The following is a 21,178-nucleotide window of genomic DNA, read 5'->3' on the forward strand; positions in this document are numbered from 1 at the left end:
GTATCTGCTAGCATTTGGGGAAGGCTAGCAGGAGAAGCTACCCATTAGCACTAATAGGGGCCAGAAAATGTGAAATGGTGAGAGGCCAACAAGAAGAGTCCAACCCCCTTATTCAGATTGGGAAAGAAATGCTCCCAAGCTCACAAACGGTGACAGAGCAGTTAAGGCAACAGACTCATGACTCCCAATTCCATGGGATTTCTTCTTTAAAGGGAGAGGGGGGGTTTGTGCACAGAGCTGTTCTTGCAGCTGGCTCCACAGGAAATAAGTGTGCACAGATGTTCCAGCACTGCTGCAGTAACACAAGACACATGGAGGCTTCAGAGTGGCAGCACGGCCAGGGACAGGGGGAGCAGGGAGCTGCTTTATGTACCGGGGCTGTTTCTGCAGGCTGCTGTGGGCTTGATGGCTGGCTAGAGTTACAGGAGCAAGGCTGGAGGTTCCTGAAACACTGAGTTTAAAAAGCTACATTCTTATTTCAGTTTCAACAACAAGAGTTCAGAGTTTTTAAATCAATTCTCCACACTCATGCATGGAAGGAAAACAAAGCCATTCAGAAGAAGCAGCCCAGTTAAAGACTGGGTTCTTAAATACATTCAACAAGGAAATAACTGGTTTAGTTCATGAACAAAAAATGTGAATTGAGGTAGAAACAGAAGGAGGGAATTCATTTTACACAATCCACCCTACGAAATATTTTAAAAGAGGCAAAGATGCACAGTAAAAAAGAAAATCAACAAAAGCAAAAAATCAAAATGATCCATACACAAAAGACCACCAAGTCACTAGGGTCCCTCTGTAAAAATATCAAAAATAGCTCATAAAACCAGCAGGAACCAGTGTATAAAGGGGCAGCATTCCTTTCAGAGAGAAGGGAGGGCCAGAGACTGACACAGCCCAGTGGCTCTAAAAAGTAGCAAAAATTGAGCCAAGATCAACAATTACCAAAAAAATCTACAATGGATTTACTTATGTATGGTTTCAATACAGCATTGTTTTCAAGTCAGGACAAAGCGTATTCTACAATAAATGCAAGTGGTGCTGGGAAAGCAAAATATTTGCAAATCTGAAGAAATCAGGTGAAATGACCTTGTAAGTCAAAGTGCCTCAAACCAGAAGGCTTTTGTTCTGCTTTGCACTCACAGGTGTTTCTCAAGGGACACACCTGAGTTGCATGATCAGCTTTGGAGAATCAGTTGTAAATCCTTATTGTTCCAAGCTCTACAATTTAATCCTGTATGACAGACAGATGCTGAGGAAGCACAGTATTGGCACTCAGAACATGAGATGCCCATTTGGGGACAGTGAGAACCTCCTCTCCCTCACATTAGCAGTGCAGCTCCTCCAAGCAGTGTCTGCTGCCCACTGGAGCTGCCTGAAAAAGGAAATTACAGCCATTTCCATGTGCCCTTACCTTACACACGAATTCTTCCATTCTCTCCATAGCATGGTGGGCTTGTAGAAGAGGGGACATTCCCATAAACCCTTCATCTTCTTGAGGTGGCTCATCATTGTGTTTATTATCATCAGAACACTGGAGGAAAAAAAAAACAAAACAAAGACTTTGTAGAAAGATGAACAGAGGAAGGTGATGCTGTTTTCCACACAAAGCTATGATCTGAGCTCTTGGCAAATAAAGAAGTCTCTCCTTGTACAGCACTGAGAAAGGAATTCAGAAGAACAAGCAAAAAAAAATGATTACATTCTTAGGTATCTGAGAACAACTCACATGTCTAATCCATTCTATATGTGTTTCCAGCAGGTTTGGAAGCCAGCAGTGCTCCTCTAAGTCACGCTTCATTAAATCCCAGATATGGAGTCTGAGGCTTGCAGCCTTCCCACCTCTAGGGAAGGATTACTCCCTATTTTATGTTTCAATGTCACTGTGCCAGTGTTAATGCCTCTATAATGGATCTGGCATTTCTGGGTAATAAAAGGTAAGTCAAGGAGAGGAATCCATTTACCTTGTTAGAAATGTTTCGCCTCAATTTGTACTCCAAATCTGAAAATCTATTCTGTTTAACTGACACTTCTGTTCAGCTTGTAACCCAGTACTGGAATTTACTCATTCATTTGAATTTTCAAGGTATTTCAGAAACTCTATGAAACTTCTGCCAGTTAGACAAAGGCAAGTTATCAAAGAAAAGCAGTAACAGGGATCAGAGTTTTAAGCCAAGTTCAAATAAAGAGAAACAGCCATATCCTCAGGGTGTACCAAGAGAATTATGAAAGGAAAACTAAAATAATCTGCTGAGCTGGGATATCAGGCTGGTGCACATCATTAATAAGTTTACAGGAACAGTGTGGTACTTTTCTGCTCTACCATGACTTATCACATCATCTGCATATTTTGATACTCCCCAGCTTCCCATGGAGGAGAAAAGCAGGGAGCCATGGAAGTTCTGCATTCCTGTTTGCTTCCTACAATGCTCATGGCCCATCAAAGACTCTATTCAACATTTCAACTTCCAATGTCAACAAACTGGAGGAAGCTAGGGAGGAGAGAAGGAGCTTTCTGCACCCTCAACACTTAATGCAGAAAGCTGCCACACACCCCATGGCCAGGCCAAGAAAGCTCCACAGTCAGCACAGAGGGAGACTGGCCTCCTCCAGATTTCCCACAACACTTTTCCCTCTCCTGCTCCCATACCATGGTTAACAACTTGAAAATCAAGGTGATGCATCAATAATACCATCCCAAGTGACTGAGAACATAGGACATAACCTCAGTCACTTTATTTACAAATTATTAGCAGCCATGTTCAGATTAATGCCCTGACCTTTCAAGCCAGGGATGGGAGCTGGCTGTGCATCTGTCCCACATTACAGCTCTCTCCTCAGTGTCAAGCCTTATTAACTATTTCTGTCAAGTTAACTCAATAAGCTGCTTAAAATTCTCATTTTGCATAAATAAAAGGAGACTTCTTCCAGCCTACAGTCAGCTGTCCAGAGTCTTCAATACTTTTGGGGGGTTTTGACAGAGAAATGACATGTTCATACCTGTTCTGTACCCAAGCCTTGCAGTAGTCACTGAAGCTTCATCTTTCAAAGAGCCCCCATCCCAGTTCCACCCAATTTTGCTTACCCAGAATGCAATTTCTGGTATGTAACACACACTACACATCCTTCAGGTTTTATGTATGACCTCACATTTGTCCACACTAGGAAAACTTGATTGCCTAAACAAACAACCCATGTACCTTGTACCATCCACTCACCTTCATTTATCATTCCAGGGAACAATTCCTCTGAACAATATCTTGTATTTTATAGCAATGATTGATATGTTGACCAGCTCTAAGCAGATTCTCCAGCAGAAAAAGACAGTATTAAATACACTCACTCTGCCTAGGTTAGCCCATTAGTCCTATTCAGAAAGGCACCAGGCAACAGAAAGATGCAAATAGCTTTAATATCCTTCTAAAATAGGCACAATTCCTGCTAGGCACAGGAATAAAAAGCAAATTTGGTTTCATTCTGACTCAACGACATTCACTGACATTGCTGCCCCACACTGTCAATTTCACTGGCTGGTTCTACTAATGGAGCTCTCTAGGATTCTGGCTTTTCAATATCATAAATAATTAACTCAAGGTCATAGAAACATAGAATGGGTTGGGTTAGAAGGCAGCTGTAAAGATCAGCCAGACAAAGAGCCCTGCCATGGAGGTCTGGAGGAAATGCTCATGATGGTCTGCACAGTTGAGAAACCAAAGAAACCTCTGGTTTCCAAGAGCATGCCTCATGGAAAAGCAAGGCTGGCACTTCAGTCCCAGTGCATCTGACAGAAGCAGCACTGCTGTGCCTTTTAGCTCCTCCACAATTCCCTCCCCCAGCAGCACACAATCACCAGCTCAAATGGGGGGGACAAGTTAGCAACCCTCAATTTACACTACTGGGTGGACTGAAGGAAAAAAGGGCCCTTACAGAATCAAAGCCTGTATTCATTGCAGTCTGCCCAGTGACTCAAAGCCAAAAAATGTTCATTTCCCCCTCTGCACACACTCCCATTTCTAGACTGATGGGAAGGCTTAAATTTGAACAGACTGTAAAGCTTGAAGAGCACAGCTATTTCTGAGCTAGTCCAAAATCTTTGCATTTTGGCCATGTGCCTACAAACAAATCATTACTGAGCTTCTTTTGGTGATAAAAGGAATTCATATCATATACACAGTCCAGATTACTGCCAAAAAATGGAATTGATTTTACTATCTCCTTCCTGCCATTAAACTTCAAAATTAGCATTCAAGGGGAAAAAACCTAAAGCTCAGCTTCTTAGTCCTTTTCTTGCTAAGGAGGCAAAAGGAGGCCTGTTCTGGAACAGCCATCCTCCCCTGACTCCCTCCTGTAGTGTCTCATTGGGAAGAACAGTAAACTGAGCTTGTTTAAAGTCAGAAATCTACACTGGAGGGCAACACCAAATCCAGTTTTCACCTGGATATCTGAAGGAGTCTATTGACCTTCAGTTCTTCAGTCAATGACTGGAAGGAAGAACACCACTCTTCTGCTCAGAAAGCATATTGTAATATTTCCACTGAGACAACTTCCTTCATACCTCAGGACTCATTATTTTCTCCTCTTCAGCTGACTGTATCAGAAATTCATGAGCAATTCTAGACCATAACAACATAAGCAAGCGCATTCTTTTAGGACACATTTTCAACTATTTCTAAGTCCTGCCCACAGAATCACATTTTGAAATGAGAAACATATTGGGTAAATAATATCACTTGCCTAAAACTGTGCAAGAAATGAGAGCCCAGAAGAAAGCTCTGATAATCCCATTTTTAATGAGCTATGGTATATCCTGAATTAAGTGCTTCAAGAATAACTTTTGCCTTTGTAGTTTCTAGGCCATAGGCCAAAGGGATTTTCACTCAGCTGATATTTCAGATGTTCTTTTACATCATCTAATTTACTCAACCTCTTTTAAAGCATCTCAGATTTGACTAAACAATTCTGTGAAGTCTTCAGAGCATTTTAGAGTATCTTTAAATAAATCCCCTGGTTTGTAACAAGCAAACTTGTTACAATCAACAGCTGTCACTCTTCTGCTGAACACATGCAGCAATGTTTACAATCAGCCTTTCACAATAATCAAAAATCATGGTTTCTGGATATGTGCACTCTAAAAGGTCTGGACACTTAACTCTATGGAAATGCCAAGCGATCGTTCCAATTTTAATTCTACTCCCTTTGCAAATTCACAAAGTGTTAAAGCCATTAAAAACCAGTACAGGTACCAATGAGATGGAAATTATCCAACAGATGTATAAACACAATCTGAGTTGAGTAACAGTACCAGAGAATAAAATAAATCTGAAGGACAAGTAAAAATATCCAGAGGAACCAGCTTTAACTGGTTTATCAATATTCAGTTAATTTTGTTAAGTGTTACAGCTTCTTTTGTGATAACAGTGACAGACAAGAATGTAAATGAAAAGGTAGAAATCAGACTTAATTATATTAATTTGTATGGAGAACCAGGCAATGCACTTCCAGCGACAGATCATCACCTAAACAAGAATTCCAGAGCATATTTTGGTAGGGATCAAAAAGGTTTAATACCAAACCCAAGGCTCAGAGAACCAGAGCAAACAAAGAGCAAGAAACCCAAGAGCTCAATTGCACAGTGCTGATCATTAAGTGTAACAGTAAAATTTCACTTTTATAGCAACGGCACAAAAGGTAAAAAAAAAAAGTTTACATTTAGTACAAGAATTTCTCATCTGAATGCAGTCCAAAAATGTCAGATCACATAGCCAAAGATCCTGTTACAGAGAAAAGTGCAGTAAAACCTGCTCTAGTAAATGCAACATACTTCTCTTGTCTTGTGCAACAGCTTATCCTCCTCACACAGACTAACAGCTTCTATACCATCACTCTCAAATTTGCTAACACACATGCTGGTTAATAATGCCCTTACTAGGGAAAAGCCTGTCAGAAGTCAAGTCACAACTGCAGAAAAAGATTCCAGAAACATTTTTCCCACTTTTGACTAAGTCATGTTCAATGGACTTCAAGCAAAGTGCATTTGCTTGAGGTTTTTAGTTTCTTGATGCCAGTTTAAAGATTTCTAGAAAGTTTCAGAGTTTGCACTTGACTGCTCCTTGCACAGGTGACAAGTTCTGGTTCATCACTTCAGAAAGTGTCATCAATGTTGTCACCTGAGCGTGCAAACTAAGAGATAAATGAAATCTGAATGGAGCCACCTTTTTACCCTGAAAAGTGGTTACCTTCTCCCTCACCCCCATCTAACCAACACCCATCCTGTCTCCCAGCAGCTCCCAGCCAGCTCCCCCCAGTTCATGTCCTGGGCTCTATGTTCCATGGCCTGGGATATCCCTTTGGCCCTGGCCACGCTCCCTCCCAGCCTCCTGTGCCTCTCCTCATTGGCACAGCAGGAGACACTGCAAAGTCCTTGATTTAGGGCTAGCACTGCTGAGTAGCAACTAAAACATCAGGGTGTTATCAATGTCACTCTCATCCTTAACCCAAACCACAGAATTGTACCAGATAGAAGGAAGAAAATTAATTATCCCAGTCAAAACCCCTACAACTAGCCATGCAATAAAACCCTCCTGAGCCCCAGAAAGGGCACAGGTTTTCTGCATTGGAGTTTCTGTTCAGACAGAGCCATTACTCAGTTACCCAGGAGCCTAACTGACCATGCACATACCTATGTAGTATTAAGCCCTGCAGTTAATGAACTCCCATGTCTCAAAGTTCAGCTGTCTGTGATGCCAGCTCACCAGCAAGATGTCACCAGCGCCCTAAACCTACCACCACAGGAATTTTCAAAGCATGATGCAGTCTGAATCTTGGTCTAATATTCTTGCTTCCATCAGCTGTTGACAGACACTCCCCCACTGTCTTCTTGATCAATGCCCTGGCAAAATTCTGTGCCTTGGTAGGGACACAGGCAAGATAACTCAGAAAAACCAAATGTCTTGATTAACACTGAGTCATGGCATATTATATGACACAGAACTTATACATGATTTTCTTCTTAAAACTCAAGTTACAAAACATATGTTGCTGCATTTACAATACCACTGTTATCCCCCACATTAAACTGAAGTCACAAAGTCTAGACATGACTCTGAGTTTTTGCTCTTGTTTATCTTGATCTCATCAGATGAATTATTAATAGTGCTTAACATGACATTCAAATCATTTTATGTTCCTTGGGGCAGCGGGCCAGATTCAGTAACTCGAGAGCTTTCAGCATAATGGCCAAGACACATTCAAGGCTATAATATAAAAATGTTATTTTTCTAATGGCAGTTCTGTAACATCCCTTTCAGCTGGCCAGATTGCTTTTTTTCAGCAGCAACTCCTCTGTGCCCATTCTGTCAAGTGACCTTTTATCAACCAGCCTTTTGTAAGGGGGAAGCAGCAATAAGTGCAGGCTACCATGCCATTTCTCCTAAAAGCCTGTTGCACATTTTTCAGAATTTCATCAATTTACATTCTTTGAGTTGTGAGAAATAAACTGGAAACAAACAGCATCATAAAATTTTCCCTGACTTTCCCTAACTTCTGCACATACCAAGTAATTTTAAAATAACAGCTTTGTCCTTTAGAATTCACATTCTGCCTGACAAGCTTGTAAACACAGCCACACCAGTTTCCAAAAGGAAACCTCTAAGCAGGGTGTGCAAAGCTGCCTTTGCTGGCACTGGACCAAAAAAAGTCTTTCATTAGCACAGTGCCAAAACCCCTTTAGGCCCATTGGTCAAAATGTCAAGTACTTGGAGGTTCCTGGAGTTCAGTGTTTTTCTTTTGTAGGTCACCTTCTTATAAAAGATACAGTCCATTTAATACAGCACTTGAAAACAGCTTTACACAACTGGTCATGGGTGACTGCTTGCTGGCACTCATTAAAAACAAGCACTAACATTCAAAACTCATTTAGCAAATAGTCCTAGGACAAAGTCACATTTTGCAGCAGCCTTGCTAGAACACTTTCATTAGAACTAGCTCCCTTCTTAAATATCTTCAGATGAAAAGGGTCTGTTGACTCTCTGAGCTGATTTTCTGATTTTATACTGATTTTCTGTCAAAGCTCAGCGTCTGACAAGGGCCCAAGGTCTCAATGCCAACATGTGCTCAGCAGTAGTTTGGGTGAGGGCCTGTAGAAATTGTTTCTAGTGCAGAGGAGTCTCATGTGCCATTTTCTGCTCCTCTGCCATTGTTAATCCTGACAAAAGAAAAAGAAAACAAGCATGCTGGGCTTATGGAAAAAGAAATGCTGTGTTACAAAAATAAACAGAGAGAGATTGAAAGTGTGCTGCTGAACTTACCAGGAGAGTCTATCAATCTGAAACAGTTGGAGGAAGATGCAAGTTAACCCAGCAGTACAACACTATTTTTTTCTCTTATATCACTGTAAAAGGTTGACACACCCCCCCCACTGCTGCCCAAATCAGGCAGATAGGATCTCCAGGAGAACAAAGGCAAAACCCATGGAATCTAACCCCTGTGCAGGGAAATTGTTGTGCCAGTGAATTATAAACAGAACTACTCCCTCCCTCTCCTGGTTTCAACACACAGCACAGCAAGCAATGGTTACAAAACCTGCTGACAGGCAGCAAGCCCTGAGCAGCAACACTTGCCCTCCCAAAGCACAGAAACACTCCCCAGTAACAGGACACACTGAATCCAGCTGCAACTGCACAACCATCAGCCAGGACAAATTCCCTGTGCTTCAGAGAGAGTTTTCTGGGAGACAGAGCAGACATGGAGAGTGGCCATTTCCTACACGTTCCCAGCCTCCTGGGCACTGCCATGCACGGCTGACTGGATCTCCAGTTTGCCTCTCCTGCAGTCTCTCAAGCTCTGACAGTCTGTTCATAACCCAGCACATTAATGAGCGAGGGAGGCACCACTGGGGCCTGGAAACCATCTCCATAAACGTGTCCCATTGTCTTCATACTGTCTAAGTGGGAATACTTGGAGATATTCTGCTCTGTCTATCCAAAAATACTTTTCTGGAGGAAAAAAATTTACTCTATTTGAGCACTTACTTCAGTGACTAGCAGTATGAGTAAAATTCACATTACTTCCAGTTCTTAGAACAGCAAGTGAAGGAGAAATGCAGATGTTAAGATCTTTTCATCTGAAGCAAAATGTCAACTTACATGCTTTCAAAGAATTAACATTTATTCCTATGAGTTGCAAAAATGAAGGAAAGGAAGAGGTGATAAAGAAATCTACAGAACAACAACATTTGAACACAATCAGCTTTAAAACAAAAGGAAATGTGCTTTGGTGGGAAGTCCAACTTGATTTTACCAGGCCTCTTCCATTCACACAAAACCTGCAGTGCAATGGAGGAAGAAGGCAAACACAGAAGCAAATGCCAAGATTTCAATCATAACCCCAAAGAACCAATAGAAAAATGCCAGACTGAAAAGAAAGCTAAATTGTTTGAAACTTGAAAGTAGCTTTGCAAAGGATGAAATTTCACCCAATCAGAATTTACAAATATTTCCCCCAGAAAAACTATTCTTAAGACTCAAATGTCTCTCTCTGACCTTCAAGACTTCACCTGTCTTTGTCACTCAGCTGGAATGCACCAGAAAGTCAAGAAGACAATTCCATTTATTTACATACATCCTCTGCAAAACCAAAAAGTCTGTCTGTAGTCTGCCCTTGTAGATAATACATAAACACTTCTGTAACAGAAAATGCTTTAAGTTTTATGATTCAAGTTAAAAGCCTTGAGTCTTTTGCTCACCCTAAATTACTCTAAAAATTCTCTTTTGTACCTGAAATTCTGTTACATCCTTCTGCCTTCCTCCTTCAAGTCACTTTGGTATTTATGCTCTAGAAAGATTCCTGTAAGTACATGGAAATATCATGAAATTTGTCAGAGGTCAACCAAGTTCTCCCTTCAAAGCCCACACTCCCTGAGAAGCAATCCAGAGGAGTATTTACCCAAATTCCTTCTGCCCATTCAGACAACGTGAGGGCTACACAAACCTCCCCCCAGAACCTTACTGTAAATTATCAAACACTTCAAAGCAACAGCTCTCCACCTTCTGGGCACATTTTGGTGCCTCACAGGACAACTGCACAACAGCTCAACTTCACGGGAAGATGAAAGGAATCATCATCCAAGCACGGGGAAAACCCATGATTGGAACAAAGGCAAAGAAAATGGTTCTGTTGTTTACCTCCTGTCACTGACAGGTTAAAGTACAAAGGGAAAGAGTCAAGCACAGGGTTTCAGGGCTGCATAAAGAGCCCATTCATCACACAGTAAGAAGTCACATGCATTTGATTGTGTCAGCTTAACAAAGTCACAGCAGGAGAGATTTCTTTAGGAACTATCACTGCTGGAATTACAAAGGCAGTTAAGACACAAACTCTGGGACAGGAGAAAGGATGCTGTCTGTCCCAAAGGCAAGACAATCTAGGATGCTACAGGAGCGAAGCACCTGCTGAAAAATGCCTTATCGGCACATAGTGGAAACCAGGACAAGGAAAATAAAGTTTAAACTGCTGAAGGAATGAGAAGAATTATGCAGCTTTTGCTTGATGCTTTTCTCATAATCAAGTGTTTATCATGCAGACAAATGGTTACTATTGGCCCAAGCCACAGAAGGCTCACCACTCACCTGCCACTACACTAATTTCACATTTAAAGACAGCAAGATGTGTATCTAGTCCTTGAAACTGGTACTGGGAGGAGGGGATAATCTATGGACATATTTGCACTCCAGGACAGACCAGAGAGCTATGGAATAAAATACAGACTGAGAGGGGTTCAGGTATAAAAAGGATATTGATGTTATATGATTCCTATCTTCTCAAAGGAATTGTTATGAAATTGGCAGATTAACAGCACTGGCAGAAGAATTCAGCTGTGTTATTATTATTTTGAATAAGCATGTTCTATGCTTATGGCCAGTAATTCTTTGCTACATTTATCTACTGAATGCCACAATTTACAGAAAGTAGGATCTTTCAATCTTTCATTTTTAGTTCAAAGCTATGCAACCTCCCAGGTAGGTGCCAGGACCAAAAGCCTCAGAAAAGAAAAAACTTTTAGGAGTAAATCTTATTTCTTAATATCATCTTCATTTTCTTAGCCAAAAAAAAAAAAAAAAGCTTTATTACTTATGAGGACCAATATTTAGGTCCATCAAAACTGTAAGTACATAGTATACAATACAAGCTGTGAGGAAGATTGAAATTAATTCTGAACAACATAATGACACGCTTCCATGCCTTCCTCCCTAGAAAAGTCTTTTCTAATAATTCATCAAAAATTCATCAACTACTACCTCTTAAGAGCTCAGCCTGCTTCCTTCTACAAGTGGAGCAGGAAGTGGATATACAAGTAGGGAAAGGAATCTTGTATAGAAGGGTTTGGAGAAGATTTTATATGAGAGCTGCAATGATGTAAGCACAGTAATAGGAGACACTGGGAAAATAAACAATGCCACATTATTACAGGATAAAAATATACATCTTTTTACACTAATACCTCAAGTCCTAAGCCCAGTACATTTTAGAACACATATTTACTGTGATAAAAGCTTTTCCTAAGTAGAAGCATTTAGGAGAATATGAAATGACAACAGCCCTCATCCAGCAGGAATTGTTACCATCAGCTCCATCGCGGCTGCATTCAGAGTGGGCACTACCTGAGACCTTTATAAGGCTATGTTCAGCTTGGTTGCCACCTAGCCAAGAACAATATCCTTATATTACTGTTACCTGAACATGAATCTCTTCCAGACCAGAGGAAAATGAGGCTTTTGAACTTAGCAGTCACTCTAGTGAACAAATACACGCTGCTCTGCTGAGACAGATGCACAGAGCCAGAATGCACAGCAGAGCAGAAGAGGGAATCCAAGCTGACATTTGAGCAACAGCTGTGCTGAGGCTTACACAAGGCAGAGGAAGATGTATAGCATAATGTTTTTTCCAGATTATCTGGAACACTGCAGAATATCACATAATAGAGGCCATTTGGCAAGCCAATATTGGCACTTTTGACAGCAAAGTGTTTTGGGATGATCCATTAGAGGCATCAATTATTTAGCCTTTTAAGACAAAAAACAATTTAAAGACATCATACTAACAAACCCAAGAAATCACTGAGGACCAGAATAAAAGGATGAAAAAAAATTTTAAAAAGCACAAGGCCATATATGGCAGAGAAAGTGATGCAGATTAAGATGTAACAGCAAGACCCAAATGGCAAAAACAAATTTCTGTGACAGCACTTCAGGACACCAGGAAAGAGAAATCAAACACAAGAAAGCCAAACATTTGTCGTGAGCCAAAATGAAAAAACCACAAACATTTGTTGTATGGATGAAAGCAAAAAAATCAAAAAGACAACATGTGCTACGAATGCCTGAAAGAGAAGGAAAGTATTTCAACTGTTTCATTGCCAAAATGTTAGAATTAAACATTCAGCCAGATAATTTCTGTTTAGCTAAGCAATGTACAGAAAGAACTAAAGCAGATAATCAATTATGGACTTTTACCTTGGGTATTCCATCCACAGGTAACTCTACTTATTCAACCAGGAAAGTCAGAGACAAGAATGAAAACAGCCTTCACAGCAGATGATCCCAAACACACCAAAAGATAACCATGTAAATTCAAAATATCTGCTACCACAACTCAACCTTTCTTTTTCTAACCAGTTTTGGCCAAGACTCTGCACCTTAAACACATGCTTCACACCTTCCACAAAATGGAAAAAGACTGGGTGTCTCCCTTATCAGGGTACTGAGAATGTTCTAGAGAATTTATTGCAGTACAACTGTGAGTGCATTGGCTTGGCTTACTGGACACAAATACCAATCCTGACTTCTCATTACAGGAATGCTTGGAACTAAATTCTGTAAGGGCTCCAACTCATCAAGCTGAGAAGGCAAATACCAGTTCTCATGTCAGCTGATCCATGACACTGGGCCATGCAAACACCCAGAACTTGTGGCAAATGCAATTACAGCCACAGCCCAACGTACATTAAGTAGCAACAGCATGTTTTTGCTGCTGGCTAAAACCACACACTTGCTGTGACTGAGCTGATACAGTAAACTCATTAATCCATGATAAATTGGATAGTGAGCCTAAGATGAATGCCTCTTCCACTTAACTATGCTGATTTCCATCTGAATATATCCTGGGAGAAGCATTAATTACAGTTCTGGCAATCTCTAACCAGAAGGTACTTTTCTCCAGTGCTTGGACTGTGTCTTTGTAGAACACCTAATAAAGCTGTGGATGCCTTTCTGCATGTTGTGGCTCCCAAAATGTATAGAGGTTCATGAACCAAAAACTTGCAGACATTGCCACTGGCTCAGAAAATCTGTGAGCCAACAACTGCTGAAGACTGGGAGAGTGTCCTGGGAACTAACACAAGGGGCTTCTGCATCCTTTTGCTCTGCCTTGTGAGTCTGTTACTGGCCACTGTCTGAGATAAGATATCATGCACTGTTCAGTCTAATTACAGCAAGAATGCTTGCAAACAGATCTTTCTGTCCTAATCATCAAAAAGATACCAATCAGCCAAGGGTCTGATTACATGCAGCCAGAGCCAGTACTTCTCCTTTCACTTACAATTAATTGAAAATTACAGAACAAAAATCTTTTTGTATGAACAGCATCTCGGCAGAACACAAACCAGTACAAGTCCCATTTCTTTGAGGACAAAATAAAAACATAAAAGCTGGTAAAACTAGTTATAACTAGTCGGTCTTGTCACCCAAGTGCCCATACATTTATTCAACTGAATATTTCTGGAACCTTCCTGGTATTATTACAGTTATTTAGCAGGCACTAAGTTGCAGGCTCATGGTCCACATTTCCCAAAGTTAGATTACAACACTGAAGCGCTTAGGTCAAAACTCATTTTTCCTAGAACACCTAACAGGTAATCAATCATATGGCTTACATTTTCCTGGTCAGAAGACAGTGGTGTCTCCACTAGAAGAAGGCTCTCTTGAGAGCTGTCCTCTTCAAAGGCTGCCTGTGTGGTTGCAGGGTCAGACATGTGTCCTTTTCTGAGCCGCAGACCTGGCTCTGCAGAACCGGCATTATCGAGTTCCGTTGGTTCGTTCATGAGATGCTGGAGGCCTTCTCAAATATTCTCTTTCCTCTTGGTTCAGTTTGGCTGATTATGTCTTGGCTCTGAAAGAAAAAAAAATCGTTTGTGTAACTCAACTGAAGTTAAAAAGAGGAACGCAGAAGTTGGCTGGAAGAAGAGCTTGCTTACCAGCTACCAAACAGCTATGACAACTGCTTTTATATGTGCCCAAAGTCCCACAGGATCAATTACACACATTTCTTCACTGCTGGGTAATGAATCCTCACCTTGAGACCACTAACAGTTTCATATCCTTGTGTTTAACACAAGTTAAACACAACTTTGAAAGGTGACAGAAAGTGAGCTTCAAAAAGCAGTAAATCTACAAAACCACAGTCAACTTTTCTGAATTATTTCTACAAAATTGCAAGCAGCAGGCTGTTAATATTATTTAGAAATACACCACTTATCACAGGTACTCTATAATTACTGTATTTTTGCAGGTTTGAAGCTCATACCCAAGCTCAATCACCAGACTAGGTTTCACCAAACTAGGACATTAAGTACTAGTAAATAGCAATCAAGCAGAGCTCAAGCAGCAACTAATTTTAGACAGACTGCAAGGAGGGCAGTAGTAGACAGTGTGATTATACTTCCCTTGCTTAAATTAACATGGTCACAATCACTGCAAGGAATGAGTTTTTATCTTTACTGGTGCAAGGAATTAGAGCAGACAAATTTAAACACTGTTCACTCCATCAGAACAATCAAAAACAGGTAAATCCCCCAGAAAACAGTAACCCATGGTTCCTACTCAGGAAAGTAACTGTCTTCTACACTTACAACACTGCAAAAAGGATCCAGGGTAAATTTAACTCAAAATGCTAAAGATTTGATCAAATTTACAGAAAATTGATGACAACTGTTAATCTGAGCCCTCATCCAGAGTATTTTTGGTTAGCCATTTGTTTTGTACACCCCTGTGTGGTGTCACTTCACAGCCAGTTCAGAGAGACTATTTAACAGTGGCACCATCTCCAGAGAACTCTGCAGTCTGAATGCCAGAAAGCATCAGAATGCATTATGAGAGTGAAGCCACAGCTGAGGCTTCAGAATCACTCGGAATGACAATCTATTCTTTTTGCACTAATCACCTGGTGACATTACTGTAGCACCTAAGTGCTCTGATGTGACTAACACACAACATTAAGACAACCCATCTAACAAGTTTTAACTTGCCAGTATGCATAATTAAATTGGAATTTTACTGCCCAATAAAAGATGCTGAAATTTGTCATAATGTAGGAGGGAAAATTAAAAATATAAGACGGGGAATTGATATTGGCAGTTTTGTAATAAAACGTCACCTCCAAAAAGCCAATAAATAATGCATTCTGTCCTTACAGGAACTCATTTCATTTACATATGATCACTGCAAGATAATTCTCAGCTCTGACAAATGGGCTCTAGTTAATTTTGCTGCAGCAGTTTGTAATATTCTATCCCCTCAGCTGCCTGGCAATCCTCAGAGGAGAGAGCTGCTAATGAGCAGGTAACAGACTCTGCAGAACTAAATGATACCTCAAGTTGTCCGAGTTCAGTATGGCACAGTGCTTTAATCACCCAGGATGGGAAGGTGACAATGTGACAGCAGAGCAGATGGCATCCCCACCTTCCTGCTACCTTCGCTGCAGGGTCAGCAACCTCCATCTGAGATGCAACAGCTAAAATGGCCACAGCTGTTTACTTGGTAAACACAAGAGCCACAGGAGAATTAAGAGGAGGTTTAGCAACATTACACAGGAAGCTCAGTGAAGGAGTTGAGCAAGTAGATTTTAAGAGCAGGAACAAATATTCAGGAAGCCACAGAACTGAAATCTTAACTGTTTTTGTTGTATTTCAAGCAGCCAATTCACAATTCTATTTTTATGCAAGAAACATGAAGACATAATCACACTGCCATTTGGCAAAACTGATGTAAGAAAGAAAAGAGTAAGCAACAACAACTAGAGTTTGAAATGAAGCTAATGGACATCTTCATTTAAAAGACAGCCTATAAGAGACAATTTCAGTACAGTACTGTGCTGGGTTTGGCTGAGGGAGAGCTAATATTCATCCCAAGTAACCACTACATGTGATGGAGCTTGGCTTTCCTGATGGGATGGCTGAACACCAGAGAAACAACAACAACTACAGTTTGAAATGAAGCTAATGGACATCTTCATTTAAAAGACAACCTTTCAGACAACATTTAAAAGACAACAATTTCAGTACAGTACTGTGCTGGTTTTGGCTGGGGTAACCATTACATTGATGGAGCCTGGCTTTCCTGATGGGATGGCTGAACACCTGCCTGCCCATGGGAAGTGGTGAAGGAATTCCTTGGTTTGCTCTGCTTGTATCCACAACTTTTGCTTTACTTATTGAACTGTCTTTATCTGAACCCACAGGTTCTCTCTTTTATGATTCTCTCTCCCATCCCAGTGGGGCAGTGAGCAAGCAGCTGTGCGGGTCTTGGTTGCCCACTGGGGTTAGACCTCAATAAGTACACGGAACCAATCTGAAGCTGGAGCTAAAACCAGAAAAATGCAAGTAAGCAGAGCAGGTGCTCATAAACAACAGTTACACACAGGCACACGCCCCTGCCTGCTAATCCACACATTTCAAACAGGTAGTCAGTACAAACAGCCCTAGTTGGTTGCACAGATTGGGCAATTTCATGAGACGTTGAAGCAGCCAGTTTTACTGGCTCTCCTTTCAGCCAGATTTAAGCAATAGCATTGCCACTGTGTGCTGCAGCACCAGCAGTACTGCCTGTCCTTACATCACCTCTGTGACATTGTGAGAGCAATGCTCTGGGACACAGCACAACCACACAACAGGCTGAACCACATTTGGCCAAGATGCTTGCAAAAGGCTCTCCTAATAAAATAGATAGAGGAATGCCAATTTACATCAGGCCTTGAGGATTTACTTCACCAGCACTCACTGCCAAGTACTCACTAAGGTTAAAAATAAAAGATGCATTTCACCTCCAGAGAGTCAGATTTGCATTGAGCAGCAGAGCTGATCTTCTGAGCTCTGCAGAAATAGAAGTTGTCGTTTCTTGAAATGGCAGTGGGATTGTTCAGTGAACTAAGATGTTTCCATGTCATTCATGCAGGATCCTCACAGTGCTAAATATGCTTGCCCTAAATGAGCATACAAAGGTAAGCAAGATAAAAGCTAATCCAAAATCACCACTACTGGGTTTCACTTCTTTTTAAAAATGTACTACTCACTGAATGCAACTGGAAGGTGCCAACACAGAAGTGCAAATAGCCTGAAATATTTGTTCACAAATGGAAGAAAGCAGTGAAGATTATGAACAGGAAAGGCATAGGCAGTCTGAGTTCTATCATAAAGTTTCTATGATTCACAGCTCAGTGAATTTTTTCCTAAGAAATCAGGAAGTATTCCTAAGAATAGTAGAACCTAACCAGAAGATGATGGTTGAACCATTGTGAGGATACTTACTGCCCCATTCTGCCTAAGACTGCACAGTTCACAAAAACAAAAACTAGAAAATAGAAAGCTATAGAACACTTGAGGTCTTGGAAAATATTGTTTTGCGTCTCACTGAGATTATCAATCTCATAAATGAAATCCTTCAACATTTTTTGTAGCATGCAAATTAAAGGTTTCATTAAAATTAGCTTCCATTTAAAGAGGAAGTTGCCATGATGACTTAAAATCTACTTAATGACTGCATCCATAATATCAGCATGTAGATGAATCAGTGAGTTCCTGCTGTGCTTAAAATAAGCTGAGAAAAGCAACTACAGAGTTTGGTCTGTTGGGTTTTTTAATACAGAAAACTTCTAAATGCTCCATCAGCTTTTAGAAAGGACTTGGCAGTTTCATGCAAGCAGGGTTCTAAACACAGCCTAGAAGCACAAAATGAGGCTTTAGTCAATTCAATGTGCTGCTGCCTTGCCACACAGCCCTAGGAGGAGCCTCAGCTGCTCCCTGCACCCCAGTCCAGCAGCAGCCAGCCCCACAGGAGGACAGTCAGTGCCAGTCTGAAGCTCAGCCCTGCCATCTTCCCAAGCAGAACTAGAAGGCAGCATTATTTCAGCATGCACTGCAGCTGTGCAATGTCACAGGAGTCAACACCCACAGCTACAGCATATTTAGGACACTGCTTCACTCCTGAAGATAAGGAAAGACCAGTTAGCCAGACTTAAGCACCACAGGATAATGCCATTATTCTCTGTAGGACACCCCCTAGGATAAGCACTGCAGCCCTTCCAAGCTCCCAGAACTCACCTGGCTCAAGGGCTGATTTACTGCCTCAGCTAAATGATGACACATGGTAGTAAAACAAAGAAAACACATTAACAGTAGTGTTTGTAGTTAAATTTAAAAGATCTGTCACTCCCTTTTGAGGATAAAACGCAGTCCTGGATGGTCAGACTACCTCCCACTACCCCTAAGCAAAGCAATCTCTCCAGTACTCCACTCTTGTCAGTATGCTCTTTCCTGTAAGCAGCACATGAATGAACCTCAAAAGGTATTTAATTCTGGCTGTAGCTGGTATTTGGAAGAAGAGTGAAAACTGCTTCTCCCTACAACCCCCTCTCAACTGCCCTACTGGCAGAAACTTTCCTGTTCAGGTAGGCAATGGCATCCACTGCATGCTCTTTCCTTGCAGATCCCAAAGCAGCCATTAAAGCAGCATAAACATTGTATACACAGTGGGTGATTTCTCCTAAGATTAGCTCATCCCCCCTAACAGACCTTAAGTTATCAAAAGAACAAAAGACTGTCATGAAAATTTCAGGCTACACATTTCTCAGAACATTCATTAATGCTTAATATTTAATGAAGGGCTTGAGTGGCTGAAAAATCTTGTAAGGGAAGCTGTATGAATCTACAAACCTGCCTTGCCTGTGTCCATGTGCCATGACAGCTACGACCATGCCAGTGGAATGGCAAAGCTGATTGAAATTAGACTCCACCAAATCCCAGGATGTTTAGGCAAGGCCTCAGTAACAGAGCAGGCACAATTCCCTTCCCAGAACTGTCAGCACAGGTACAAATGGCAGAGCACTTCCACTGCAACCCATGGACAGACTGATTGGGGTAAGAACACAGCCTATTTTTGTGCCTGTGGAACAGCTGATTCTGGCTACCTTGAGTGAAATAAGGTATACTAACTGAAATGCAGCTCTCTTGGCACATTGCATTTCTACTGCTATCTTCTGGTTGTCACAAGCTGTCCCTCAATAACAGTATTCTAACAACAACTTAAAATAAGGAACTTTTACCTTCCTTTTTTTTTTTTAATTTAACAGTCTCAATCTTTTTCAATTCAGGAGTTAAAACGTCCACAGTTAACATTCCAAAGCTACAGTTAAAAACAAAGCAAATAAGGGTTTGTATGAACGGGAGGGGAAGGAAATTCTCACAGGAGACTTTGTTTTCTCAATGTACCCTAAAGGAAAAGTACAAATCAGCCTGTAAAAATTCTTTGGAGGTCATCTTTAACAAAGAGGAACAATGAGGAAGTAATCCAACACCTCTTTTCTTGATGTAATTTCCCTAGATAAAGAGGCATCTACAAAACAAAGATTAGACTCCCGCAGAGGGTCAGTGGCCAAAAAGCTGTCTTTTTAACTTGTAAACTGTCACTGGAACTTCAGCCCCAGCTATTTCACAGCAGGCTGCAGAGGCAAACAATCAAGCACATTCTGATGCATTTGGATTCAAAGAAAGGGAACAAGCCAGCAGCCTGCCTGCATTATCGAAATGCTTCCATTTCAGAGGATCCCGTTACATTGTTACAACATTTGTCCAATTTGTACTGCAAATCGGACCCCATTTTTTTAACCGAGTAAAGAGCTATGTCAGAGGTTGGCCCACCCCCAGAGCACGATGTCCAGCCCTTACAGACTGGATGACTGCTGTAAATCAGTTCTACTCTTCAATAAACCAAAACCAAGTGAATTGTCACAAAAGAAGTACAAAACTGAGAACCGAAGTTCAAGTTCTTTTCACATTACATTCCACAAATATCCACAGCCCAGATAGGAAAACTTGCTTGTGGTTCATTTTTCATTAAATGTCTCAGTTTCTCCAATGAGAAAATCCCATCTTTTGCTCTTTCATGATTTTATTTCCACAGCATGCTACTCACATCAACTTGCTTCATGGCTGCCAACAACAAAAAGATGCAGTTCCTCTATGCTAGTAACACTTGGGATCACAGACTGTCTACAAGTGCAAGACTGAAATTAAACATCACTTTCCCCTTCAGTGAAAATTCAGAACACATACTTTACTGCCTCAAGGGCATCCAATTCACAAAAGTGTTGGGTGAAGATGAAGAAGCCAAAGTATTTGGAGCAGGCACTAAAATGCAGAGCTACACCATGAAACTGAGGTTACTTCCTTTAACCTCTCTACAGAGAGAATCTTTGCATGGGAATGCAAAGGGCAAGACAGCAGCAATCCATAGGTAAGCATACCCCCACCCTTCCTCCTAGGAAGCCTGGGTTTCAATCTCTAAAAACTGAACCAAGATCTTTTACTGCTCCAGAAAATGCTCCAAGGCCTGGAGCAATTATATAAAAACAAACACTGCAGCCATGCTTTTAAAACCAAAGAGGCATATGCACATTTCAGGCTGCAAACTTCCAACAGCAGTCATTAGGAGAGTGCTGCCTTCAGTGCTTCTTAGTGCACATCTCTTTATTCAGGTGTGCAGATTGAAGGCCTGGCTGGTGCACAGAGGGGGCAGCTCCACTTTCCCCTCTATGGGCAATAAACAGCTCCACTTTTCCCAGCTGCCCACTCCACAGGCACTCTGATGCTTGTCACAAGCCCTTCCAGGTGCCTGTGGAAAAACATTAACCAGTGGAGGGGGACGAGATCATCATTTGCCATGAAATGCTGTCACACACACGAACTGCAGTGGCTCAAAGCACTGCTGGGCAAACAGCCTGGACAAGGTGCCCAAGGGCAGCACTCCACCCCCAAAGGTTTCACTGTATGTTTTATCCTAACCTATGAAAAACTGGCAGTTATCAGTTGGCCCTAACCTTTAATTGTTATAAATGTACTCATCATGGTCTTTAT

At 41.2% G+C, this 21,178-nt stretch overlaps 1 protein-coding gene across 5 annotated transcripts in view; it reads right to left on the minus strand.

The window, feature by feature from the left end:
• ADIPOR2 (adiponectin receptor 2) overlaps positions 1 to 21,178 on the minus strand; it is a 44,988-nt gene that overhangs the window by 8,206 nt on the left and 15,604 nt on the right. For all 5 annotated transcript variants that reach the window (XM_054631957.2, XM_054631956.2, XM_054631960.2 and 2 more), the window contains exons 2-3: positions 13,928 to 14,163; positions 1,415 to 1,534 (exon numbers count right to left, since the gene is read on the minus strand). In XM_054631957.2, coding sequence (XP_054487932.1) covers positions 1,415 to 1,534; positions 13,928 to 14,095 — 288 coding nt within the window. In that variant the 5' untranslated portion in view covers positions 14,096 to 14,163. The remainder of the gene's footprint in view (positions 1 to 1,414; positions 1,535 to 13,927; positions 14,164 to 21,178) is intronic.

Source organism: Agelaius phoeniceus, chromosome 5 (assembly GCF_051311805.1).
Source record: "Agelaius phoeniceus isolate bAgePho1 chromosome 5, bAgePho1.hap1, whole genome shotgun sequence".
Taxonomy (NCBI): domain Eukaryota; kingdom Metazoa; phylum Chordata; class Aves; order Passeriformes; family Icteridae; genus Agelaius; species Agelaius phoeniceus.